The following is a 24257-nucleotide window of genomic DNA, read 5'->3' on the forward strand; positions in this document are numbered from 1 at the left end:
ACAGGTGCAGGTGCACCAGCTCTGAGGTCACCACCGGGCTTGAGGTTCTTCAGTGGCAGAAGCGGTGGCTGGCCTCACGTCTGACACCTAGAAAAGACTTACCCCAGAGTCTCCTGGTGCATTTACCCTGGCAGCCGTTCCTGGGGGTGAAAATAAGCACAGTAGCCTTGATTCCTTGCTGGCCCACACGTTTACCTCACTAAGCCCTTTACGTGCTTTCTGTCCCTGTAGCACACAACTTTAGAAGAGGGGAATGTGCTGTGCCCATTTTACAGATGACGAAATGGGCCCAGGGAAGTTCCGTGACTTGCCTGACGTGTAGTGTCTGCCTCTGTCTATACTGGGCACACTCCCGTGTTAGAACTCCGAATTTATGCTAGCCATTGGCTGTGTCCTTGTCCCATGAGAGCCCACCTCCAGACCTGCCACACTTCAGCTGCTGGTGGTGGTGGTGTGTGTGCGTGTTCCACAGACGCCCCTCCCTGCCCCCGGCTCTCCTAGCTGCCCTCCGGAGACCACAGGAATTCTGAGGAATTAATCTCATCACTTTATCGAGGAGGCACTTACAGAAATTACAAGGCAAGGCCACCAGCCTGGCTTTGCTGGCAGCCAGCCGCTGGGGCCATAAAACAAATTGAAAGGAACAAAAATAAATAAATAAAATTAGAATTCTCTCTCTCTCTCTCGCTCTCTCTCACACACACACACACACACACACACAACACACACACACACACACGGGGTCAAGAACGTCGCTCAGGTTCTTGTTGTTAACGCTCAGTCCTCTTGTCCTGGGAGAGCACTAGTGCCAAATCGACAGAGTTATTGACCCCCTGCTCGAGCAACAACCCTGCAAAACCTGGGACCCATCCTCCAGGGGATGTCAGGCTGCCTGTGCAGCCGAGACCAGTGGAGGTGAAGAGCTGGCAGCACGCAAGTGGCCTCCCAAGGCAGCGTGAGTTCCCTTGCCAGGTGAATGTGGCGTCGCGACGGGCCCCGCGAGCTCACTGCACCGTGGTTCAGGGCGAGACTTGAGCCAGACCGTCTGGGTTCAAGTCCTTGCTCTGCCTCATCCTGGACTCTGCTCACCTCTCTCAGCGCTAAGGTGGAGAAAAGAAGGTGTTCACTTCCAGAGTTGTTGGGGGAAGGAAGGAGGCCGTATAGGAAAAGCAGAGCCGTGGCTTATTCATGAGGAGCCCTTGTCCGTGTGGATGGAGCACCTGCTGTGTGTGGGGCACCTGGAGTCACACAGGGAGGAGAAGCAGCAGCATCTTAAGTGGGCCCTGGAGGTGTAGGCCGGCCAGGTGAGGTGGTGGAGAGAGCTCACTGGGAGTGTTCTAGGCAGCACTGGAACAAAGGCCTGGGAGCCTCGGTTATCACTGAGTTCCAGGAACTGATCATTGTGGAGAGCAATAGGGATGTCAAGGCTGAAGAGAGATGAGTGGGGTGGGAAGGCGGCCGGGACCAAATTCTACAGAGCCTTCCTTCCAAGCCAGGATAGACTTGGATGAGTTAGTTTATATCTGTGTTTTCTTCCTGTTCTTCTTTTCAATTTACCGCGCTTATGGGAATATTGAAATTATTTGCCAGAAGTCACACAAGCCAGAGCAAACTAAGACAGGGATGGGCATAGCATTGGATAAAAGAGGGGAGGGGCACGCAGAATCTTTATCCCTTCCCCTTCCTGACCCCCCCCACCCTCCGGTGCAGAGGCTGACTTCTAGACTCCCCTCCCCCACAGGAAGTGGGCGGGAGAAAGGTGATAGGAAGCCCGGTGCGGGGGAGACAGATGGAGATCTAAGGTGCCCCAGGCAAATCAGCCACTTCCTCACCAACACAAAAGGGGGCTAAGGCTACTAAGCTCTTGTGAGCACTCACCTTGCATTTGGGGTTCAATAATTTTATTACTTCAGAGCATTTTGTCAGGGGTAGAAGTTGGTTCCTGCTGGCTCTCAGAAAATCCAACAGTCAGTGTTTTCCATATGCCACATGGGGAGGCTGAGGCACAGGGATGCTGGAGAGCAGTCCCCTCCCTGACTTCCTCCAGACCACCTCAGCTACTGGGTTCACAGCAGGGAGGGGCCTCTCTGGTCTCCCCAAGCTTCTCGTGGGGTGCAAGGGTGGCACAGGGACTCTGTGTGGCCTTTAGGAACTCATTTCAGCGCCCTTAGTCTCAGTTTCTGGGTCTGTGAAATGGGGCATTGGTGGGCCCACCTCCGAGCAGGTGCAGGGTTAAAGTAACCGTTGGAACTGCTAAAGTGGATGGGGTTGGGGCCGGGGGTGGGGTGGGGGGGATTCAGAGGCTAGGCAGGCCTGGAACTGCCCTTTCAAGCTCTGTCTCAGGCTGTGAGTGACCTTTCCAAGACTGCTCTGTGTGCGGCAGTGTCCTTGCTGGGTGAGATGGGCCAGACAGCACCCCTGCTTCAAAGGAGTGTCCCGGGGCCTCAGGAGCGGGGGATGTGGCAGGCAGGCAGGCACCTCACCATGCTCCCTCAGCAGGTGGGCATCTGGATGGGGTGGGAACAGGAGGTTTGCGTTAGTTCAGTGTCTGTTCTCTGAAAACCACAGGCTCTGGAGGACCTCACAGAGTTGGGACCGGGGCCGGGAAGACCAAATAAAAAACAAAACACTGGGGTTGTTGCTGTCTTGCATTTTACCTTCCAGTTGTCTTCCCTCCCCACCCCTCTGCACCCCCTTTCCTTCCCATTGCTTTTCTCTTCGCATTTATAGCTGCACAATGCATATTTGTTAAGTTATTGTAGACAGGTAAGAGTACAAAGGACAGAGGCCCTGTCCTCTATTAGGCAGCCACAGCCTCTCCTGTAAAATGGGGATCAGTACCTACTTCATGGGATTGCTATGAGGATTCAGCAGGTGACTCATTCAACCAGCTTTTCCTGCAAGGCTTCTGCATGGCAGGGGCTGATCTCGGTGTGGGTGGAGATTGAGCATGTAAACAGTGGGAGCACGGGTCAGGTTCATGGTAGCCGTTATTATAATTCATTAAAGGGGTGAGACAGAAAATGATCACAAACACCCTCTGTAGTAATGAACTGTGGTTATATAATCACCGGCTCAGTGTGGAATAGTGCTTTACAATTTTTTTTTTTTTAAGTAAGCTCTACATCCAGCGTGGGGCCTGAACTCACTACCCTGAGATCAAGAGTCCCATGCTCCACCATCTGAGCCAGCCAGGCGACCCAGTGTTTTACAGTTGTTAAAGCAATTTTATAACCATGATCTTGCTAATCTTTCATTTTGGAGATACCACACGGCTTGCAGAGGAGGAAACTGAGACTCGGTGAGAGGAAAGTGATTTCCTCATGGTCAGCAGGCTGAGAGGCCTGGGCCCTGTGGGCCCAGAGCTGCAGAGAGGCTTTTTCCATGATTTGGGGCCCCGGGCTGGGAGGGCACAGGGGCTCGTGGTCTGCACCTACATTCTGGTCAGTGCAAGGGGATGTTCTCTGGGATAAAATGCCAGCTCAGTGGTGCCTTCAGAGCTGGGGGTGACCATTCTTCCAGGTTGTGGCTGCCTGGCCCACGCAGACCTCCGGGACTGGGAGCTCTGTATTGAAGAGAGTTGGAAAGATTTTGACAAGCACCGCAGAGCACCTACTTTGAGAGCCACTGCCCTACGGGGACCTCGGGACGAGGGGCATTTGTAGGTCTGGCCTTCGGTTGGCGGTGGCCCACTGGGCCCTTGACGCCACCCGTAACCCTGTGTGTATCTGGTTGCAGGGAACATCGAGTACAGCTGCCCGGCCACCAACGAGTGTGAGATCACGAAACGGAGGCGCAAGTCCTGCCAGGCCTGCCGCTTCATGAAATGCCTCAAAGTGGGGATGCTGAAGGAAGGTAAGAGGCCCGCACACCCACGCTGTGCTCTTGCCAAGGCCACCGGGGGTCTCAGGCCCCTGTGTTCCTGTCCCCGGGCCAGTGCAGACCCTGGACGTTTCCTCCCGCATCCCAGGGGAGGAGCCTGCTCCCTGGGGTGCGTCCACCTTTCGTCTCCCACACACCACCCTGCACACAGGTTTACAGCAGCCTCGGAGCTCCACTCCTAAGGTAGACGCAGGGCGTCAGGAAGCCAGGTGTTGGAAGTTCCCCATTCTGGATCCTTTGGGAAACCCCACCTGGGCCCTAGAAAGCTGGCTTGGCCCTCTGGGGAAGGACCTCCTCTTGGGGCGAGCCCCTCGTTCACCCTGGAAGGGGTAGGCTTGAGATGCTGCTGTCCCGCATGGCGGGGCCCTAAGTGTGGGCGTACAAAGAGCAGAGACATTAAAGCCCAGAATGACACATCAGGTCCTCTTCACCTGAGCAGGGCCGCTGTGCTCTCCTGCATGTGGACAGGACACCGCTGTCACCTTGTGGAGGTCCCCCTCCACCGCCACGTTCCCCGCCACCTCATCCTCTTACTTCCCCGTCTCCTCCTCTGTAGCTGAGCCGGCTGGCCTGGCAGGCCATGGGCTCTGAAGACTTACCAGACTTACCAGGATGCTAAAAAGTAGAGTAATGAAATAGTGTAGTAATTATTTTTAAAAAACTGATTGCATGTCGGGGTGATAATATTTTGGATATGTTGGGTGAAACAAAACATAATGTGACGTGAATATTACCCGCTTCTTTTTACCTTCTTTAAAGTGGCTACTCGCAAATTTAAAATGACATGCGGCTCTCATTATTTGGACAGCAGTGCTCTGGGGCTCCTCTTCGTCACCTTCCCTGTTGATCCGCTCAGATGGATGACCCTTGTTCAGGACCATTTTGGGGGATGGGGTGTTTGTGTGTGTGTGTATTTCTCCCCTAACCCAGCTTTAGAGGGAGCTGGCGGAGGTTCTTACATATCAGCTTTTACAATTCTGGGCCCTGGGATTCTTCCAGAAGTGGAAGGAGGCAGGAAAAGTGTGTGCTGATGATCGCATGATTGGGAGAGGCTGGGAGAGAAAGGGAAGGGGCAGGCGAGTCTAGAACATAGTCCCTCACTGAGAGGGGGCTTCTGGAAGCCCCAACCCAGCCTTTGAGGGCCAGGGCACTCTTCCCATTGTCCTCCCATCCCCTCCAGGGGAAGAAGGCACGAATTTTAGATGCTTTGTTGGTAGGACAACCTGGACCTTATTGTGGAAATCAGAGACCCCCTCCCCCCGTTTCTATCTCAGGCACCCCCCTTCAGCCCAGCCCAGCGTGTGCACCTCTAAAACAGAAGCTCCTGAAGCAGTTCCTCAACTACCCCCATATCCACATAGCATGTTGGCCTTTCAACTGCATTTCTCGTTAGCCACTTCATTTACCACCTTGGAGATGGGGAAGCCACTCAGCTGTTAGAAATGTGTGAGCTGCTCTATTGGGGGGGGGAGGGGTCAGCTGAAGAACAGTCCTGTTTCTAGATTAAAAATGGGCTGTCGTAGACCTGCTGAAAGGTTGTGAGTTAGTTCATTTTGATTCTACACAATTTTGGTCTTACCCTGATGTAGGGTGTGACCCACCTAGTGGCTGAACTGTGTCCCCTGACTCCTACACCAGGCTTGTTCTGCTCCTCCAGAGCATCCTGGGGTTCACAGGGGAGGAAACTGAGGCATAAAGGCCCTCAGCAGTCTGCTTTGGTGCTGGCCTCTTGACATCCTCCTCTATGTGCTGCTGGAAACCAACCTAACAGTGTCTAGGTCTTCGAGCGAGAGGCTCCTCGCTCCTAAGTCCTGAGGACGAGGGCTGCCACCTTGTGCTGGGAAGCTGGGTGTGAGGGCGCCGGGTCAGGCTGTGGGTCAGCCGTCCAGTGGCCTTTCCTGGTTGTAGGTTGTAGTTTGGCCTCTCTTTGCTTACTTCACAGCAACTGAGGAACTTAGGGCAGAGGGGAGCTGCCGTGCTACCAATGCTCCTGGATTTTAAGGATGGCAGAATTGAGTCCTGCAGAGAGGTTGGGGCTTGAGGTCTCTCCCACCCCCAGCCACCTGCCAGTTTGTGGGGAGCTGGACCCAGAGCCTGGAGCTTCTCCATGCCCTGTGTTGTGTCTGCCCCAACCCCAGGCCACCCCGCCCTCAGCCCAGGATTGTGAGCTGGAGAGCAGGGGAGAGAGGAGAGATGAGGCAAGAGGGAGGACTACCACTTGGAATCCCTGCTGGTTTCTAAGGACGCTGTTTGAAGAAGACTCTCCTCAGGGACTACCCAGTACTGGGAAGAGAGTGGGAGTGCCTCCTAGTGGCCCTCCAGGATGGGGGAATGACAAAGGGGACTCACTGATGGCAGAGAAGTGTGTGCCCAGGTGCACGCTGGTGGCAAAGACAGCTCAGGTACCCGGCGGGCCGCTTCAGAGAAGCGAAGTAGATGCTGTGTGTCCCCAGACTACAGTGTGGGGGTGCTGGGGGCACGTGGGCCTGAGAGAAGCTCTGCCTCGGGGAAGACATGCACGGTGGGGCCCCAACCTTGGCCTCCCTCTGCTCTAAATAGTCCTGTGGTTGGCCCAGGACTTGGATGCAGGAAAGGGTGCAGGATGGCCTCTCTCTTCGGTGGCAGCCAGGGGCATGGCCCCAGCCTGGAGACACCCTTTCTGGAGCTCTGCCTGGAGGAGGAGGGGGCAGTCACCAGAACCCTCCCCGTCCTCACCCTACCCCAGTGCTGGCAGTTCCAAATCCAGAGGGGGCAGGATGACACAAAGGCACCCGAGTCTGGACAAAGCCCAGTGCCTCCATTTAGTTTCTGTCCACCCCCCCAACCCCCGGCAGTGCTGAGCCTTGGCGGGATCCTGCGATCAGAAGCTCCATGGGGACCAGCCCCCTTAGGAGGAGCTTGCCTCATTGAGGAGCCTGGGTTCCTGCCAGGCAGGGGCTCTTGGAAGCTGCCCTGATTCCTGCTTTTGTTTGGTTGTCCCCCCACCACTTTGTGAGCAGGAGCCCAGGCCCCTGGGACCGGCGCGGGCTCCCTGCCTCCCTCTCCTTCCCTCACACAGACCTGACTCTGAAAGGCAGACTCCAGCCTTCCCGGGAGCTGCTCCTTCTCCTTAAGCTTCCACAGTGGGCCTCTCGCATGGAGGAACCAGGGACTGGGGTCTGGGGCCCCATGCAGGGGTGCGGGGGTGGCCGGAGGCTGGGGAAAGGATGGGGATGCCCGCTCCCCTTCCTCCCCATCCCACCTACACATCTGCCTTCTGCCCAGCAGCTCTGGAGGTCTTTTCCAGTTTTTCTTTTCTCAAGTAAAACAACCTGAGAGACTGCTTCATGACTTGGGGGGCCCAGCAACTGCGGAGCGGGGAGGGAGATATCTGGTCGTGCAGCTTCTTTTGGCTCAGCCTCTGCCTTGAGGCTGCCATAGGCTCTGGAATCATCGACAGAGCAATGTAGGCAGTGCCCACAGGTTTGTCTCATTTCAAGCAAATCCACTGTGTGAAAGTCTGTATTTTCAGAGGGGAAAAAAAAGTGATTTTTCTCTTCATAAAACCTTGAATACAAAATCCACACTAGGTTGGGAGTGGGTGCCTGCGGCCTCCTCCTGGCTCTGAGGGGAGCTCGCGGTGCGTGTTAGTTCTCACGCTCTCGGGCCTCCACGTCTTCACTGTAGAGCAGGCTCTGCATCAGCAGGTCACGGTGGGGCCCAGGGGGAACAGCTCCTTGGTGAAACCCACTGTGGCACTGCTTTACGATGTCACCTCTCTGGGCGTGTTACTCTAGTATTCGATTCAATGGCAGTCTCCTTTGCGCTGAGCTTTTCTAGCAGCCCATCCGTTGTGTTAGGCGGGACATCCTGGCTGCCCTGATTTTCCTCCTGGACTCCCTGGTGGGAATCTCAGAGGAGGTATCCTTCTTAGGCTGGCCCCATCTGGGGTCGAAAGTCAGGATGAGCATCTCCCTTAGGACAACCCTGGAGAAGCTCTCCCCTGAGAGGCGGGCTTCCCAGCCTGGCTAAGGTGTGGCCTGACAGCCTCTCAGTGGAAGAACCTGGAAAACCATTTGCTACCTTTCTCAGGAAGCCCTCACGCTACAGTACAGCTCTGGGCTTTCAGCAGCTCTCCCTCGAAGGCTCGTCCTGCGAACTTCACCTTCTCCTCACCTCACTTCACCTGCCTCAGGCCGGCAGCCTCCCTGTCCCGCTCCTTTTCCTCCATACCTCGGCCCCTGCCCGCCTTTCCCCAAGTGTTTTCTAAAAGATATTTGATTTCAGTGAAAGCTGGGCTGACATCCATGCAATATGCTCTCACTGTCTTTGTGCTTGTTGGGCGGGCGGGGAGGGCTCCTGCGGGGATTCTGGGTAATTGGGTTAGTGGCCAGCTCATGTCAGGAAATTAAAAGGAGGCTCTGATCAGGTTCCTGCTGCATGGGATTTAATGGCTTTGTATTTATAGAGTATTCCGCCTCTAGCCCCTGCCAGAAATACCACTTTTCTGGCCCTCTGAATGAAGAAAGAGGATGAGAGATGACTTGCCTTTAAAAGTTCTTTTTTCTTTTCCAAGATGCATTAGTGTTCTGAAACAAACCAGCTCTCCGGCACTTCAGAGAATAGTTTTGAACTAGAGCCCAAGAACCCTGATGTATATTTGTATCCCCTCCCCCCCCCAACCACTTTCCATCTCACACACGTGCTCATCGACGCACACACATGCACGTGTGCGAGTACATACTCAAAGTCTGACAGCTCACGAGATCTTCCCACGTGGCCTCAGCCTCTGGGCCGCTCGGGCACAATGACCTCATGACCTTTGGTTGGGGAGATGTTAACTGAATGAAGCCATAGGGGATGATCTTGTTTGTGCCGAATCCTTATTACTGTTCATGCAGGACTTTTGGTGTGCCAAAGCATGAAATAACAGGTTCGGCGATCATACAGACCCAGCGAAACCCCAGTGTGACCACTAATCAGCTCTCCAGGTGCTTTACTTAAATCTCCATCAGCCTCCTTTTCCTCCTCTGTAAAATGGGAATCCTAATCGTAGTCATTTTCATCTTGCTCCCAACTCTTCAGGGAAAGCCCCAGAGTTGTACCACAAAGTAGGATGTCAGTCCTTGATTGGAGATGGATATTCTTCATCATGTTATGAACTGATTTTCTTCCATGATCCAGGAGGCAGTTTTGAATCTCCCATGGCCTCTCTTCCCCCATCCTTGGCCAATGATCTTGCTTTACATTTTCTTGGAAAAAATAGAAACAGTCAAGTGGGGGAGTTTCTTACCCACCTGCCATTGAATCCACAAACCTACCTGTTGTTTCCTGTCTTTACCCCTCTTACAGATACCGCTGCTCCTGTCAAAAGCCGGTCTCCCTGCCTATGCTCTGACTCTCTCTCTTTCTTCATCAAGGACTTCAGTCACGTAGTATCATTTCTTCTTCCAGCATCGTCAGACCCTTGCTCACTACTGGATCATTTTCATCAGCACACAAACATACTTTTATTCTCCCCTTATAAAAACAAAATTAAAATTTAAAAACCCCCACAGCTGTATTTTAACCCTTCACCTTCATCCAGCTCCTGCTACCTCACCCTGCTCCCCTTTCCAACAAAACTTCCCCAAAGAGTTGATAGCATTTACTATATCACCGTCTTTCAGGCAGCCAGAAGGAAGCATAGCCTCGCCAGCTCATTGGAAGGATGGGACCCAGAACTGGCGCGTGTTTCTTCCACTCACAGCTCATTGGTGGAACCTGGTCAAATGGCCACACCTCTGCAAGGAAGTCTGGGAATTGTAGTCTTTAGCTGGGTGGGATGCCATGTGTCCAGCTAAAACTCTTTTGGTTTGGAAAAGGGGAATAATGTATTTTAGTGGGCAATCACTGATACATGCCAAAAATATATGTAAAGTATGAAGAATACGGATACCTTCCATCCAATGGGAGAAAAAAAATTTACCCTGACTCTTCAGGTTTCCCTTTGTGCCCTTTCCCATTTTCATTACCCTCAGAGGTAACTTTATTGTTTTTCCTTTGCTTTTTAAAATAGTTTTATCATGTTTCTATCTCTATGGGTATTTTTTGGGCAGGGGTTGTTTGTTTTAGATGACATTATACTATTCATATTCTGCATCGCAGTTATTTTAGATGGTATTTCTGAGACGAATGCTCTTGTTACGTGGGGCTGTAATCCATTCATTTGCATTGCTATATGGCAGGAGGCAGCCAGAGAATAAATATTTTAGGCTTTGTTAGCCGGAAGGCCCCTGTGGCAGCTTTGGAACTCCGCCCTTGTTCCCCGAGCGAAAGCAGCCACAGATGATGTAGAAATGAATGAACAGAGCTGTGTTCTGATGAACAGGCAAAGCACTGGGTTTAGCCCAAAGACCTTAGTTTGCAAACTCCTGCACCGTAGGATCATTGGATGAGTTTAGGGGAGTTTGATTTCCCTTTCTGCTGCTGAGGGAGCCGTGTCTCACGCGCCCTGGTGTCCTGGTGCTCGTGTGTAAGGGATTTCAGGCCTGGGGGGGTAGAAGGGCCAGGTATGTGCATCTTCAGCTTTATCGGATGATATGAAATTGTTCTTGATTCGGTTGTACTGACTTCCTACTCATGTTTAGATGTTCTGGTTGCTCCATATCCTCCACCAACACTTTTTAAATTTTTGCTAGTGCGTAAAGTGATGTCTTACTATCCTTTGATATGTACTCTCTCCACTATCAGATAAGCATATTTCATATGCGTACTAGCCACTTGGGATTCCTTTTCTGTGAGGTGCTTGCTTGCCTGAGCCTTTTCCCTGTTTTTCTACTTTATTTTTTTACTCTGGTCTTCAAGACCCTGGGTGATCTAGCCCCTCCTCCCTTTTCAGTGTCATCTGGTCCCATTTCTCTCCTGGCCCCTCACTCCTGCTCACTCTGCTCCAGCCCTACTGGTTTACTTTTGATCCTCAAGCATGACAGACTCTTTCCCACCCTACGAGCTTTGGGCTGTTCCCCTGCCTGGAATGCCTGCCCCATGGCTGGCTCCTCATCCTTGCAGCCCAAACTTAAGTGCCATCTCAGAACGCCTCTCTTCCCACTTCCTTTCTTATCATATCCTTTTGTTTACGTCCTTGTTGAACTTCTCCCAACTTGAAATTATTTATTCATTTGTTTGTTTGCCTGCTTTTTACGGTGACAGCCTCTAAACCAATTGTTACTGATTTAGAGATTCATGAATTCCTTCGAAAATCCAGTAAAATTCTGCCATAAAACACACACAAGGACTTGAACATAAAATTTTTTTTTTTTTTAAAGATTTTATTTATTTATTTGAGAGAGAGAGAATGAGAGACAGAGAGCATGAGAGGGAGGAGGGTCAGAGGGAGAAGCAGACTCCCTCCCGAGCAGAGAGCCCGATGTGGGACTCGATCCCGGGACTCCAGGATCATGACCTGAGCCGAAGGCAGTCGCTTAACCAACTGAGCCACCCAGGCGCCCGAACATAAAATTTTGCAGACAATTTTAGGAGCTTCATAGAACCCCTGAAGCCCACCTAAGAGGTTCCTGGAGTCAGATTAAGGCCTGTGATTACAGAACCAGAGTTTTAGAGATAGAACCTGAGAAATAATTCAGGCTCCTGGATGGTAAATTGCCTTTAGTTGCACTGTCAGTTGTGGGGTGGGGAGTGACTGCCTAGATGCATGATCCAAAGACGTACACACAATTGGGATTGGTAGGCAAGAGTGCTGTGAGCGATTAGCAATGTCTGCCGCAGACTAGGAGGTGGAAGGCGTTGGCACAGCTGACAGCTATTGGCCGTGCCTGGTATGATGAGTTTAATTTGCCCGAGGCCACGCTGCTAGTAAATAACTGAGCTGAGTGGTAGCTAGTCTCCTTGGTTGTGTGAGAATTCCTTTTAAGAAGCCCATTCCAACTCAGTGTAGATAGCTTGGCCAAGTAGCAAAGCCTGTAGCTTTTACTCAAAGGGGAGAAAAGAGCAAGGGAAAGGAAGGGGAGACTGGTCTAAATAGCTTTGCCCTGTTGCGTGCACAGTGGAGTCTTCTTGGCAGCTGGGAATGCAGTGACAACCCAGGCTTGCTGAAATGCCCTTGGGCATATGATGGCCTGAGTGAGAAGGGTCTAGAGAAGAGAGCAGCTGATGGATAATTTAATAGACGAGTGGCCAAGGGCTCCTCATTCAGGACCATTGTACCCATCCAGGAGCCATTGCTACAAGCCCCAGGATATTAGGTAGCATGTGGGTTTATCCACCTACGAGGCTCCCTTGACTTCTTGTGAATCAGGCATGAGACTGAGACTCTCTCTTCACCATTATGATAGGGCACCAGGGTAAGAGGCAGCCCCAGATAGCCATCCTGTCCTAGGCAGCAAGGTGAGCATACCTGTCACGCACAACCCCCTGCAGGACAGGTATTAAAGGAAGCCCCGCATGTGCAGGGGTGTAGATAAGTGCTGAGGGCATTCTGCTGTGCTGGGGCACCCATCAACATGCCCTCATGACCCGCAGCCTGTGGGTACCCACATCACCTTCTGGGTGGTTTCCTCTTCATAGAGATGAGTCAGCTGTAATTTGGTAGAACTTACAGGCAGAGTCAACCCTAAGTCCCCAAGGAAGAAGACTGGTCAGATACAGTACTGAATGAAACAGGTTTAGAACAGTGCTCCCCAGACCTGGCAAGTTATCAGAATCGCTGGAGGAACATTGAAAAATTATCCATTCCTGGACATCTGCCCGAGACCTTCTGACTCAGAACCTCAAGGGGTAAGTACTCAGAGTCTGTATCATTCAGAGGCTTTCCATGGCATCCCAATGACCCCACAGTCTGGTTGTCTCAAGTTCAAAGCCAAGGAGATAGGACTTGGAGGTCAAGGTTCAGATCCTCCCTCTGATATTTCCTGGCTGTGTGTCCCTGAGCAAGTTACCAGCCCTTTCTGAGCTTCAGTTTTCACATGGGAATAACAATAATCATGGATTCTCCTTCCCTCAATATTGTTATGCAGAATTAATGAGATACGGAAATAGCTTTGTAAACTGTGAAGCATTGCACAAACGTGAACCTGCTTACATCATTCATAAACCAAGGACATTGAATAGAGGGTGGGATTTGTGGGTCAGGCGAAGAGAAAGGTCCTGACCAGGAACACTTTGCAGTGTCAGGAGAGATCCTGCCCTTAGACGAGGACGGCAGCTCTGCAGAGGCGGCCTGGGGCGGGGGGTGTGTATGGGGGGGGGGGGGGGGGGGAGCACACAGGCTCAGAGGCCTTCCCCTCTCCAGCCTGGTCTGAACGTTTCCTGTGGGAAGAGAAATGTGACAGGAGCAGCGTCTGGGCCAGGCTCTGGGCCAGGTGCAGGGCCACGCTCCTCAGAGCTCTCACTGGTTATTTTTAGTGCCCGGGGAGATAAGAAAGAAACTTGAACTGCCCCCCCGGCGGCTGTGGCCCTGCACTCTTGGCTATTTTTACTTCCGAAAGCCTGGGATCTTGTCCAGCTTAGGGAGGGAAAATGAGAAGAAAGGAGGGAGGTGGAGGAAGGCAGGAATTATTTTACTTCCATTAAGAAAAAAGTCAGAAGCCTGCTCTTATCAAGTCAGCAAGTGGACATCTGATCCAGGACGAGGCAGCCACCACCTCTGGACACGGACGGACCTGCAGGGGGTTGGAGAGGTCAGCAGATGAGCGCGGATGGGATCAAGAGGTTGGGGGAGGCTGGCGCCCCCTCCTTCCAAGGATTTTCTGCCCCAGAGTGGCCCTGCAGCTTCCTGAATGTTTCCTGTGCCCTGAGTTGGGAGGTGGGATGGGCCACTGTGGAGGGGCGCCAGCCCAGGGAGGAGCCTGGTGGGGGTCAGGGCCCGTGCAGCTGAAGCCAAGCCGGAGCCTCCCCCCTGTGGGTGTATTCCAGAGGGAAGCTGTGCTGGAGCTGTGTGCTCCTGGGCACGATACTCAACCTCTCTGAACCTTACTTCCTTAAGGGTTTTTTTGTTTGTTTGTTTGTTGTTTTTTTCCCCCCAGGTATCTTAACTCATGTAGTTACAACTAAGGGGGTGTGTTTCTCTCTCTTCCCAAGGAGGAGGCTGTCAGTTCCTGCCAGACCCTACCATCTTCCATGGGCAGATGGAAGGAAAGAAATGACTATTAAGTGCCTACTGTGTACCAAGCACTTGGCTGCTTTCACACATTTTATGTTACTTAATTCCACGAGCTTGAGGAAGGTGAAGTATTTTTAATTGTGACAAAATGCAGATAACAAAGTCTGCCATTTTGAAGTCATTTTTAAGTGTACAATTGAGCGGCGCTAAGCACACTGACAGTGATTCTAGTTCCCAAACATTTTTCTCATCCCAATGAGAAACCCTGTACTCATGAAGCAGTGATGCCCATTCTCCCCACCCCACTACCCCTGGTAACCTCCAATCTGCCCTCTTGTCTACTCTAGGTATTTCTTACAAGTGGAATCATACATCTCTCCCTTCGTGTCTGGCTTCTTTCACTGAGCATAATGTTCTCAAGGTTCATCCATGCTGTGGCAGGTCAGAACAGCATCCCTTTTTATGGCTGGATAATACTCCATTGTATGGATACACCACATTTTGTTTATCCAGTCTTCTGCCAAGAGACAGTTAGTTTGCTTCCACCTTGTGACTCTTGGGAGTATTAACTGCCGTGAACATTGAGATTCAAATACCTGCTAGAGGTCCTGATTTCAGTTCCTTTGGGGACGTACCCAGGAAGGAAATGGCTGGGCCATACGATATGTATGATATGGATGATAATCTTGTTTCACTTTTTGAGGAATTGCAAAGGTGCTTTCTAGAACAGCTGTACCATTTTATATTTCCACAAGCAGCTAACAGTCTTGTTAATTAATCTTTTTATTTTTGAGATAAGTGGAGATTCACATGTAGTTGTAAGAAATAATACACAGGGATTCCATGTGCCCTTTACCCCGTTTCTCCCAATAGTAGCATCTTGCAAAACTGAGCACAATGTCACGATGCTGATAGTGATACAGTCGAAATAGAGAACAGGATTTTTAATAATAATAATAATATTAACTGACACTTACTGATCACTTACCAAGTGCCATTCACAGGATTTCAAGTGCTTTACATGTACTAACTCATTCAGTCCTACAACGATCCTACAAGGTACATACTATTATTTCGTACAGGTGCAGAAATCGAGGCACAGAAAGGTGAGGAAACTAGCTCAAGGTAACTCAGGTGCTAAGAGGTAGAGTCAGGGATTACATCCAGGTCTGACCCTGAGGCTAGTGCTTCTTTCTTCTGCTTTGGAGGCACAGACCTCTCTGGGCGTCTGCACAGTTGCTACCCTCAAAATAAACATAATCAAAAACAAACATAGTCACCAGGCAAGCCTAGCAAGCCACAGCCAGGAGGGCCCTGGGTCTTTGCTTTCCAGGCCTTGTGATGGAGCATCTCAGCGTGGACTTGGCTACTCTTCCTATTCTCACTGCCTTTCCCCCTATTCCTCGAAAGGGTGACCAAGCACATCTTACCTCCCCACTGTCTTGGTCAGGGCTGGGAAGGAACAGATGTCCCCTCCCAGGATCACCAAAGAGGATGTAATGAAGGAACTATTTACAGAGGGGTGGGCAGGATGGAGGGAACCAGTCAGGAGCGGTGATGCACCCCAGAACTAGCAACAGTGGGGAGCCCTTAAGAACGCCTGCCTGGCAGGGATTGGCCCAGTAAGCAGGACAGAACTGTAGCTGTTCTCAGAAGTCAAAGTCAGACTGCCTTCCTACCTCTGTGGTCTTGGTGAGTTACTCATCTTCTCTTAGCCTCAATTTCTCCATCCATAAAATGGGCTAATAGAATCTCCCTCATAGGGTTGTTGGAATCCCTAAGTGAAATAACACACTTAACAATTCTTAGAGCAGAGGCCAGCACCGAGTAACAACTGGTCAGTAGATGTGAACTTCTTACACTCGTGTCTACAAAATTTAGGGGTGTTACCGTGTCGGCCCAGGAGGACAGCTCCCTATCCAGTCCTGGGCTCAACTACAGGACTCAGTCTGCATAGGAACATGGATTCCAATGATTATCAATCTTTTTGTATTCTTAGCAAATTTATGAATACTTAAATTTTGGCCTGCACATGTTCGGGGATTAACAATATTGAACAGTGGTTAAAACAAAGGCTATGTATTTATTACAGTATTAGAGATCTGGAACACTTTGCATGTAAGTATTATTAATGCTTTTTTAAATCCAGAAAGTATATCAATGAGATGATACAGTCTTATAATCGCAGACAGTAATTATAAGTTAAGTAGTATTTTAATATGCTCCCTGAGCCTACTTTTTAGATATTTTGCTAAAACTCTAAGAATATAAACAATAAGGCAACTCTCATTTCAAGTTCAAGTTGCCTTCTCTTTTTTTCCCCCACCACTGGGTGTTTGTAAGACTTAAGCATCCTAATTTAGAAAGTAATTGCCCATTTTATCAGTGAAAATTGCTTTCTGCTGCAAGTTACAGAGAACTTGACTGCTAGTGGCTTAAGCATCAATAAATGAGATTGATTTCCCCACCTACCGAGGACTCTGGAGATGGGAGATTGCTGGCATTTTATAGGCTTCTCAGCCATAGCATCAAGGACTTAGTATCTTTTTGTCTTTCTTTGGTGTTCTTTGGGGTCCTTGCTTGGCTGCCGCATGGTTGCAGGGTGGCTGCCATAGCTCTGACCGTCACCTTCCAGGTCAGGGCAGGAGAAAGGCAGGGCTGCACCAAACATGTCTGTCCCTTGTATCAGAAAAGCAAAACCATTCCCAGAAGCGCCCCAACGTGGACTTCCCATTATAGTCCATTGGCCAGAACCAGGTCATAGGACCAGCTCTTGCTATCACGGAAACTGGGAAATAGGGAGGGACCAGGATTGGTAGGACTGGCTAGGACACGTTGCCTCTACAAACAGAATTCAGGTTCCCTTAGCATGAAAGACAGGGAATGGAAAGACAATTGAGTAGATAACTAATAATGTCTGCCAGACCCAACCGTTAGAATTCGGTGATTTATTTTTAAAGGATTTGTGATCCAGCATTTTGCTGCAGTGCTCAGGATGAGAACCCAGTCCATGCCATTATCTTGTTTACTAAAATTGTGAGCGGGGTACTCTAGAAAATACAAGAACACATTGGCAGATAGTAAGTATAAACATAGTTGACCAATGTCTGTTCAGGCAGAGTGCGGAGGAGTTCAGACCTCTGTCCACTGTCTCTGCCCTTGAGATGCTGACCATGCTCAGTTCGGAGCAGACCACATCAATAAAGACAAATGTGTAGAAGGCAGGGAGGTGACTGACCTGAAAGTATATACAGATACAGAAAATAAAGAGTGCTTGGCTAGAGAAGGAGGGTACCCAAGGATGTTCAAGTCCATAAAGGGTTGTCTTGTGAAAGGGGGTAGTCTCGTTGGATGGGATGGAGGATAGAAAGTGATCTAGAGACTGAATTTAGCTCAATACAAGGGGAAACCTTCATGAGGGATATGAGCTGTCCTAAGGGAGTGAATTTCTGGAGGCTGGGGAAAGGACCAGCCAGACCCTAAGATTCTTCTGTTTCCTAAGTGTGAAGGCTGCATTTGAACCAGTACATCATTTTACTCAATTTACCAAGCATTTTCCCACGATTGTCACAAAAGCCATATTCAGTGAACAGTGTTAGTGTTACCATTGCCCCCTCCCCCGTACCTGATGATGAGACCGAGGCTATGAGAGCCAACTGGGCCAAGGCCGTGTGAGCCATAAGGGCCAAGAGGGGCATGGGACCTTGCCCGTTGGATCCCATGGGCTGGAGCCCTTATGGGCTTATAGCTGGGGTGAGACCTGGGAAGGCAGGCAGGAAGCCAGGAGACAAGCCTGGCTCACGTCAGGCATCATTTTGGGCATAATCAAACCCAATGGGCTACTTTTCTTAAGAAAACAGAGTAAGTTGATAATTGATGTGTGCATGTATTGATTGGAGCCATTGACCATCCTGCTGTGAAGATCTGAAGGAGAAAATTTAGAGGAAAGATTACACCCTCAGGGCCCTGGGGGGCAGTACCCCGAAGTAGCAAAGAGTGGGTACTGGCTCCTTTATTGGGCAAATTACTCAATCGCCCAAGCCTCAGTGGTTCTTATTTATAAAATGGGGATAATCGTGCTGGCTTTATATGCTATAGATGAAAAAGGGCAACACATAGAGAAAGTCCTCCATGAATTAGGCTGTTCTCATGGTTGTTCTTTTTTTCTTTTTTAAGGTTTTATTTATTTATTTGGGAGAGTGAGCATGAGCAGAGGGAGGAGCAGAGGGAGAGGGAGAAGCAGACTCCCCGCTGAGCAGGGAGCCCGATTCGGGGCTCGATCCCAGGACCCTGGGATCATGACCTGAGCTGAAGGGAGACGCTTAACCAACTGAGCCACCCAGGCGCCACCTCATGATTGTTCTTACTGTGACTTAACAGAGACATGTACATAGTGTCGGGAAGAGTAGTAGTAATAATGGGGATGACGTTAGTAACAGCCCCGGCTTTCTAAGCATCTGCTGGGCGTTGGGCGCCATGAAGACCCTGGAATGGGACGGAGAACAGCCGCTGGCGGCAGGGGTGCCTGGTCAGTAGGGGAAGCCAGGGGGCTGTTGGAGTCCTGGAAGAAGCACCCAGCCCTCCTGGGGGTCTGGGGGCAGGAGACTCATCCGTTCCTATATGCATCAAGACTTCCTTGAACACCCACTAAGGGCCAGGCCCTGTGTCAGGACAGAGAACATTCCAGATGGAAGTAGTGACTGAGGTGGCAAGTGCCCATCTCCTTGCCTTGCTAAGGGATGCCTGCCTCTTTCTTTGTTTTGTTGAGCAGTTCCCGCTCCTGTGGTCAGGCAGGCCGGGTGGAGGGGTGAGCTCGTGAGACTGGCTTCCGGGAGAGGAAGTCCGAGAAGTGGGGGAGGGGCTCATCCTGGACTCCAGTCAGATCCTGGCGCATAGTAGGTGCACAGGAAATGGGCGTCCTCATCGTCCTGTGTGAATGAAGCTCGGCATTTTTGCTTTTAGTCTTACCAGCTTTTGAAGAAAAAGCAGAGCTTGGTAGAGGGTTTGGCTCACCTCCAGTGTCGCAGGCAGGGGTGAGCTGCTTTGTAGCGCGGTCATAGGAGGGGGTCAGGAAAACAGGGAACTTTGCCCCAAAAACCTTCAAGGGGAGCCGTCCTTCCTGCCTTGGCGGGCCTGCTCCTTCTGCCCTCACTGAGGGGCCAGGAGGGGTGGAGGGTGGGAGCCGAAGTCCTACCAGCACGTGGGTTTAGGTCCTGCGTGGGATGGGCCTCCGCTGTCCCCTTCAAGGTCCGAGGCACGGCGGGTCCGCTCGGATGCTGAAGTGCAGCCTTTCCTGAACTCTAAACGTGCCTCCGTGCCTTGAGTCACCTTGTCAGCATGCTGACTCGGATTCCTAGGGGCAGCCTGAGATTTTTGCATTTCAGACGCGCTTCCAGATGATGCCTGACCGTGGACCACCCTTTGAGAAGGAGGGTGGCAGCCAGCTGGTGTCCCGCCTGCATTCACTCAGCACTCTGTCACATGCATGCTGACGAAGTGCTACCTTGTGAGGCGCCGCTCTGCCCGGGGCTTCCTCTGGGCACCGGAGCCTGCGTGGCCGGGCCCCGCCCGGAGAGGTGGTAAATGCCCCGAGGCCCTCATCTGCAGGGGATCACTGGGGCGTGTCCTGCCCTGTCTCCCGGGGTCCTCGGCGAGGCTGAGCCTCAGTGGCCGACAGCAGGAGCCTGCTCACCTCCTCAGGAACACACTCGTTACTGGCTCTCTTCCCGATGTCTGGTCCTGGAGAACCCAGGTGCGGGTGTGGTCAGTTGCAATCCCTTCCGCCCCTCAGAGCAGAAGGGGAGTTCACTGGAAGCTTCTCAGGAGGCTCCAGGAACACACTGAGAAGCCAGACAAGGGCCAGGGGAGGCCCAGGGAAGCCCAGGCGCAGGAGATGAGCGGTAGGCCAGGGGTTGCCCACACCCCTGCTGCCCGGACCACGTGGCATTTGATCAAAGCCTCCCGTCGACTGGGCCTGTGTCACCACCAGACCATGCTTCGACCTCCAGACTGGGGCGAGCAGGAGGACCTGCCCCACTTGGATATCCAGAGTGGGGGTGGGCACAGGCCTCCTCTGAGAGGACTTACAATAGGGGAGTTACTTACACAGGAAGCAGGGGTGGGATGCGGGGTTGACTCGCCCCCAGAATGTTCCCTGCAGCCATGTCCGGCGTCAAGTATAGGGGTGTCGGTCTGGGGGTCAAAAGGGACACTGTTGACGGAAGTGCTGAGCCAGTGACTGGCCTCGAAGAGACCGTCCCCTTGGGCCGTCTGGCTTGGTGGCCCTGGAGGAGGAGGTGGCCTGAGCCCTTAACTGGAGGCACTCCTCACCCCAAGTTCCTTTAGGGCAATTAGCAGTTGAAGGCCTGGTCCCTCCCATTCAGTAGACAACGTGATTTTACTTTCAGTGGCCCTCATTGCTCTAGGGGACTCCTCTCTGGTCCCAGGGACTGAATGGACTAGCTGTACATTCTAAGAAACAGCCAGAAAATCACCCCTGGCATGAATGAGATCCAAGTCCTCGTGCCATTGAGTTACCGTTACTCCTGCCTCCCTCCTGCCTCTCCCCGAGCAAGAAGGGCCTGAACCGACAGGAGCACAGGACCAGCGGCCGCCCCCACCCCACTGGGAGGACAGGCGGGAGGAGGTGCGGGGGGGAAAGTGCCAGACGGGGCCCTGAATGATCACTGCTGGGGCTCCGTGAGGGTGATGTGTTGACCTTTGGGGAAAGGAAGAGGCCGTTGAACTGGGCCTGTCAGCGATGTCTCCTCTCAGGACTCTGGCTCTGCGTCTGACTTTTTATGTTTCAGTCAAGGCCTGTTTCATGGTAAGGAAAAGGGACCAGCTTCTCTACTTCCTGTGCTCGTTCGTAGCTGGGAGCCTCCTGTGCTCGTTCGTAGCTGGGAGCCTCCTGTGCTCGTTCGTACCTGGGAGCCTCCTGTGCTCGTTCGTACCTGGGAGCCTCCTGTGCTCGTTCATACCTTGGAGCTAACTTGTTGGGTCCCACCTGTTTCTCAGGCCAGGCCACATAGATTGGTAGCCAGTCTGAGCTCGTGTGCCCTTAGATGAGCCCATTTGAGGTCCTGTCTACCCTGCAGGCTGGTTAGGCGTGTCAGATGGTACCAACATGTCTGTCTAGACAGCGGGAGCTGAGGGGTGGGGTGGGTTTCTGGAAGGCCATATAGACCCAGGGAAATAGCAGATGTCTCTAGGAGAGGGCCTCACTCCTGGGGAGGGATGTTAGTGTGGCGTGGCCACACCTGCTTTTGCACCTGCTACTGGGAGACTCTGAGGTATTCGTTTTCCAGGTGTGGCCAGGACCACCTCACCTGCATCCCCATCCAGGAGCGTCTGGCCCAGGGCTGACCACACCTCTGCTTCTGAGGGTACTCCTGCCGCCCTGACCAATCCTCACCCTCCCTCTGTTCTAGAAGACAGACTGTAGAATGTCATCCTACAGTCTTGGAAGGTGGGATCCAGAAATTGCCATTTGTCATGAACCCCCATCCGATGCTGCTTATGTAAAAAGTTTGAAAATTCTTGTTTTCATTCTTTTTGAGGTGCCTGCTAGAGGCAGAGACTCAACACTCCCTGGGTTCCCATCAGATCTACAATAAGGAGTCTCCCTTCCCCAGCACCTAGAGGAGAGCTTCTGTTGTATTTTCCCTTTGGAGACGGAAAGACTCAAGAGCTGAAGCTTGCTCGGGATAGATTTCAGGAGGATGCTGAGCCCAGAGGCGGGGCCTGGCCCCGGGCAGCTGGGGTGGGCTGTTGCCATTAAGACAGTTGAGTGAGGATTGTCCGACTCCCTGGCCTGAGGCTGGCCCCGGGGCAGCTGGAAAGGCATTGAGTCGGGGGGCCAAAGCCAGTGTTGAAATGCCAGAACTAGTGCTAACACCCCTGACGTTGGACAGCCTGACCCCTTTCCCCTTCCCTCCCCATAGGTGTGCGCCTTGACCGAGTGCGTGGAGGCCGCCAGAAATACAAACGACGGCTGGACTCTGAGAGCAGCCCGTACCTGAGCTTACAGATTTCTCCACCCGCTAAGAAGCCATGTAAGTGCCAGGGTAGCCCGTGCCCCTCTGTCCGCATCCGTGCCTGGAACGTCTGGCATCCCTTGGGGGCAATGCCACCTTCCCACTGCTGGGTCTGGGACAGTGTGCATCTTGGGGAGGTGGCCTCAGTGCTTGGCTTGGTGGTGGGTGCTTCCGGCTTCATTTAGAAGGCCTTTCCATGTGGGCTATGGCTCCAAGTGAAGCATGAACCGACGAAGGCATGAGCCCCACATCCAGAACGTGCCCCCCTCACCTCCCACTCAAAGCAGGGTCCTCTCGAGAGAATTCACCAGCAGCTTCCCTTGGAAGGATATTTGTCAAGAGCCCAAATCACCACTGCCAGCAAGTTGTGGAGTCAGAGAGGGAGGGGAGATGACCTGCTGGGACTCCCCAGAACCCAGATTTTCTTCCTGAGCTATCCCAGGCTGCACCCTGGCCCCTTCCTCTTTTCCCCAACATTTACATTCCTCCTCTGGTCATTGGCAGTGACCAAGATTGTCTCCTACCTGCTGGTGGCCGAGCCGGACAAGCTGTATGCCATGCCTCCCCCTGGCATGCCCGAGGGCGACATCAAGGCCCTGACCACTCTCTGTGACCTGGCAGACAGGGAGCTCGTGGTCATCATCGGCTGGGCCAAGCACATCCCAGGTGAGTCGAGTAGGGCCAGGAGGAGGGTAGAGCCAGGGATGCTCAGCCACTGTCCCCACGGCCATGGTCCTGACGCCTGGGAGCCGGAGACCCAGGAGCCATGTTTTCTTCTGGGCTCCTTTTCTCTCCTTGCAGGATTGGAGGTGAGCAGGTGTGGGAAGGTCCAGTAATGCTCTTGAACCTCTAGCAGCTTTTCAGAACCAGTTATCATTGTAGAGGGGTGATGATTGCATCTACGCTAGGTTAAGATTCAAAGAGCAAGTTTTTTTGACTCCTTGAAGGCCAAAGAAGGGTTTTCTCGTAGATCTTACTGGAAATGCACTAGGAAACAATGCAGGAGAGAATTGAGTCTCTTGCTTCCTTGAGAGGCCAGTGGACTGGAGTGGTTAAGGACACGGGCTGGGGAATGGGACTGGGATTCAAGTTCTGGGTCTGCAGCTTACTAGCGGTGTCACCCTGAGCGGGCGAGCCCCCCGTGAATAGGGAATAACAGCAGTGCTCCCTGCATGGGCTTCGATGAGGATGAACTGCAAGTATGAGTGTGCTGTACGGAGGATGCTAGTGTTTGTTGCAGACTCACTGTTGCCACATGCCTGATGGTGAGGGCGGCACAGAGAGCACGTGTAATAAATACGCTTCGGGTGATACGGACTTCATTCACCGCATGTGGCCCAAACCTGTCTTCCAGCTTCCTCCTTCTGGATAAACGGTGGAAACTGATTTTTAGTTTTATTTTTGTAGACACCGATACCCACATATGTTGCATTACACACATGTTGGGGAGTTTTCCAAGCCTGTGTGGTTTATTCCTTGTTCGGTTCTAACAGCTTGTCTTGTGGTGTGGTGGGGACATCCTGTTTTCCTCTGGCAATGACCCACCGTGGACTTGGATTCTTACTAGCTCTGTGACATGGGGCAGTTTATCTTCCTGTCTATAGATCCTTTTCGTGTTTGTCGCCAGCTCTGAAAAATGAATACAGCATGCATGGGGGTGTAGTAAAGGTGTCCTAGACTTTAGATGCCAAGGCCTGCAGTTGATTGGGGTGAGTCAGAATGTCCTTATATAAGACACGTGTGCACAGCCTCCAGGAGGGAGTCTTCCTGCAGACCAGGGCTCAGGAGGTGATGCTGGTGTCACTTAGCTGGCAGGACACATAGAATTCCTTCCATAGGGACTCCCTGGTGGCCTCTGGTATTCTGACTCAGGGTGGGCTCACGGGGGATCTGAGCTGCAGCGCCCTTACTAAGGAGCTCAGCCTCTTGGGATGACACACTCAGTAGTTTTGAATCTGGCCTGTGCTGATTCAGCACAGATGTGGGGTCAAGCCACTGCTTAAGACACCTCAGCCTGGATTGCTCCACTAACCCAGGGCCAGATCTGGTACAGCTCCCCCTGCCCCTCCCCAGCATCACACACTCCTCCTCCCTGCAGCCCAGCAATGGCTCAGGAGTGGCTCCTGGCGGCCCCCCAGGTCACTGCTTCCTTCTGCCACCAGTCCCCTCTGAGGGTAGGCGTGGAACCAGGAGGCGCTGTCTCCCTTTCACCCACTCTTCTCCCACGTCTTCCCGCCCCCCAGCTCCATCTCCCATCAGTG

The 24257-nt window shown here is 52.1% G+C and overlaps 1 protein-coding gene across 3 annotated transcripts in view; it reads left to right on the forward strand.

The window, feature by feature from the left end:
* Positions 1 to 24257, forward strand: part of ESRRB (estrogen related receptor beta) — a 52692-nt gene that overhangs the window by 15333 nt on the left and 13102 nt on the right. Inside the window, exons 2-4 of one of the 3 annotated variants that reach the window (XM_032404628.1) lie at positions 3739 to 3855; positions 21904 to 22014; positions 22501 to 22662. In XM_032404628.1, the coding sequence (XP_032260519.1) occupies positions 3739 to 3855; positions 21904 to 22014; positions 22501 to 22662 (390 nt within the window). Of the gene's footprint in view, positions 1 to 3738; positions 3856 to 21903; positions 22015 to 22480; positions 22663 to 24257 lie in introns of all 3 variants that reach the window. The other 2 variants (XM_032404627.1, XM_032404626.1) reach the window with 2 other exon arrangements.

This window comes from Phoca vitulina, unplaced genomic scaffold (genome assembly GCF_004348235.1).
Source record: "Phoca vitulina isolate PV1807 unplaced genomic scaffold, GSC_HSeal_1.0 scaffold7, whole genome shotgun sequence".
Taxonomy (NCBI): domain Eukaryota; kingdom Metazoa; phylum Chordata; class Mammalia; order Carnivora; family Phocidae; genus Phoca; species Phoca vitulina.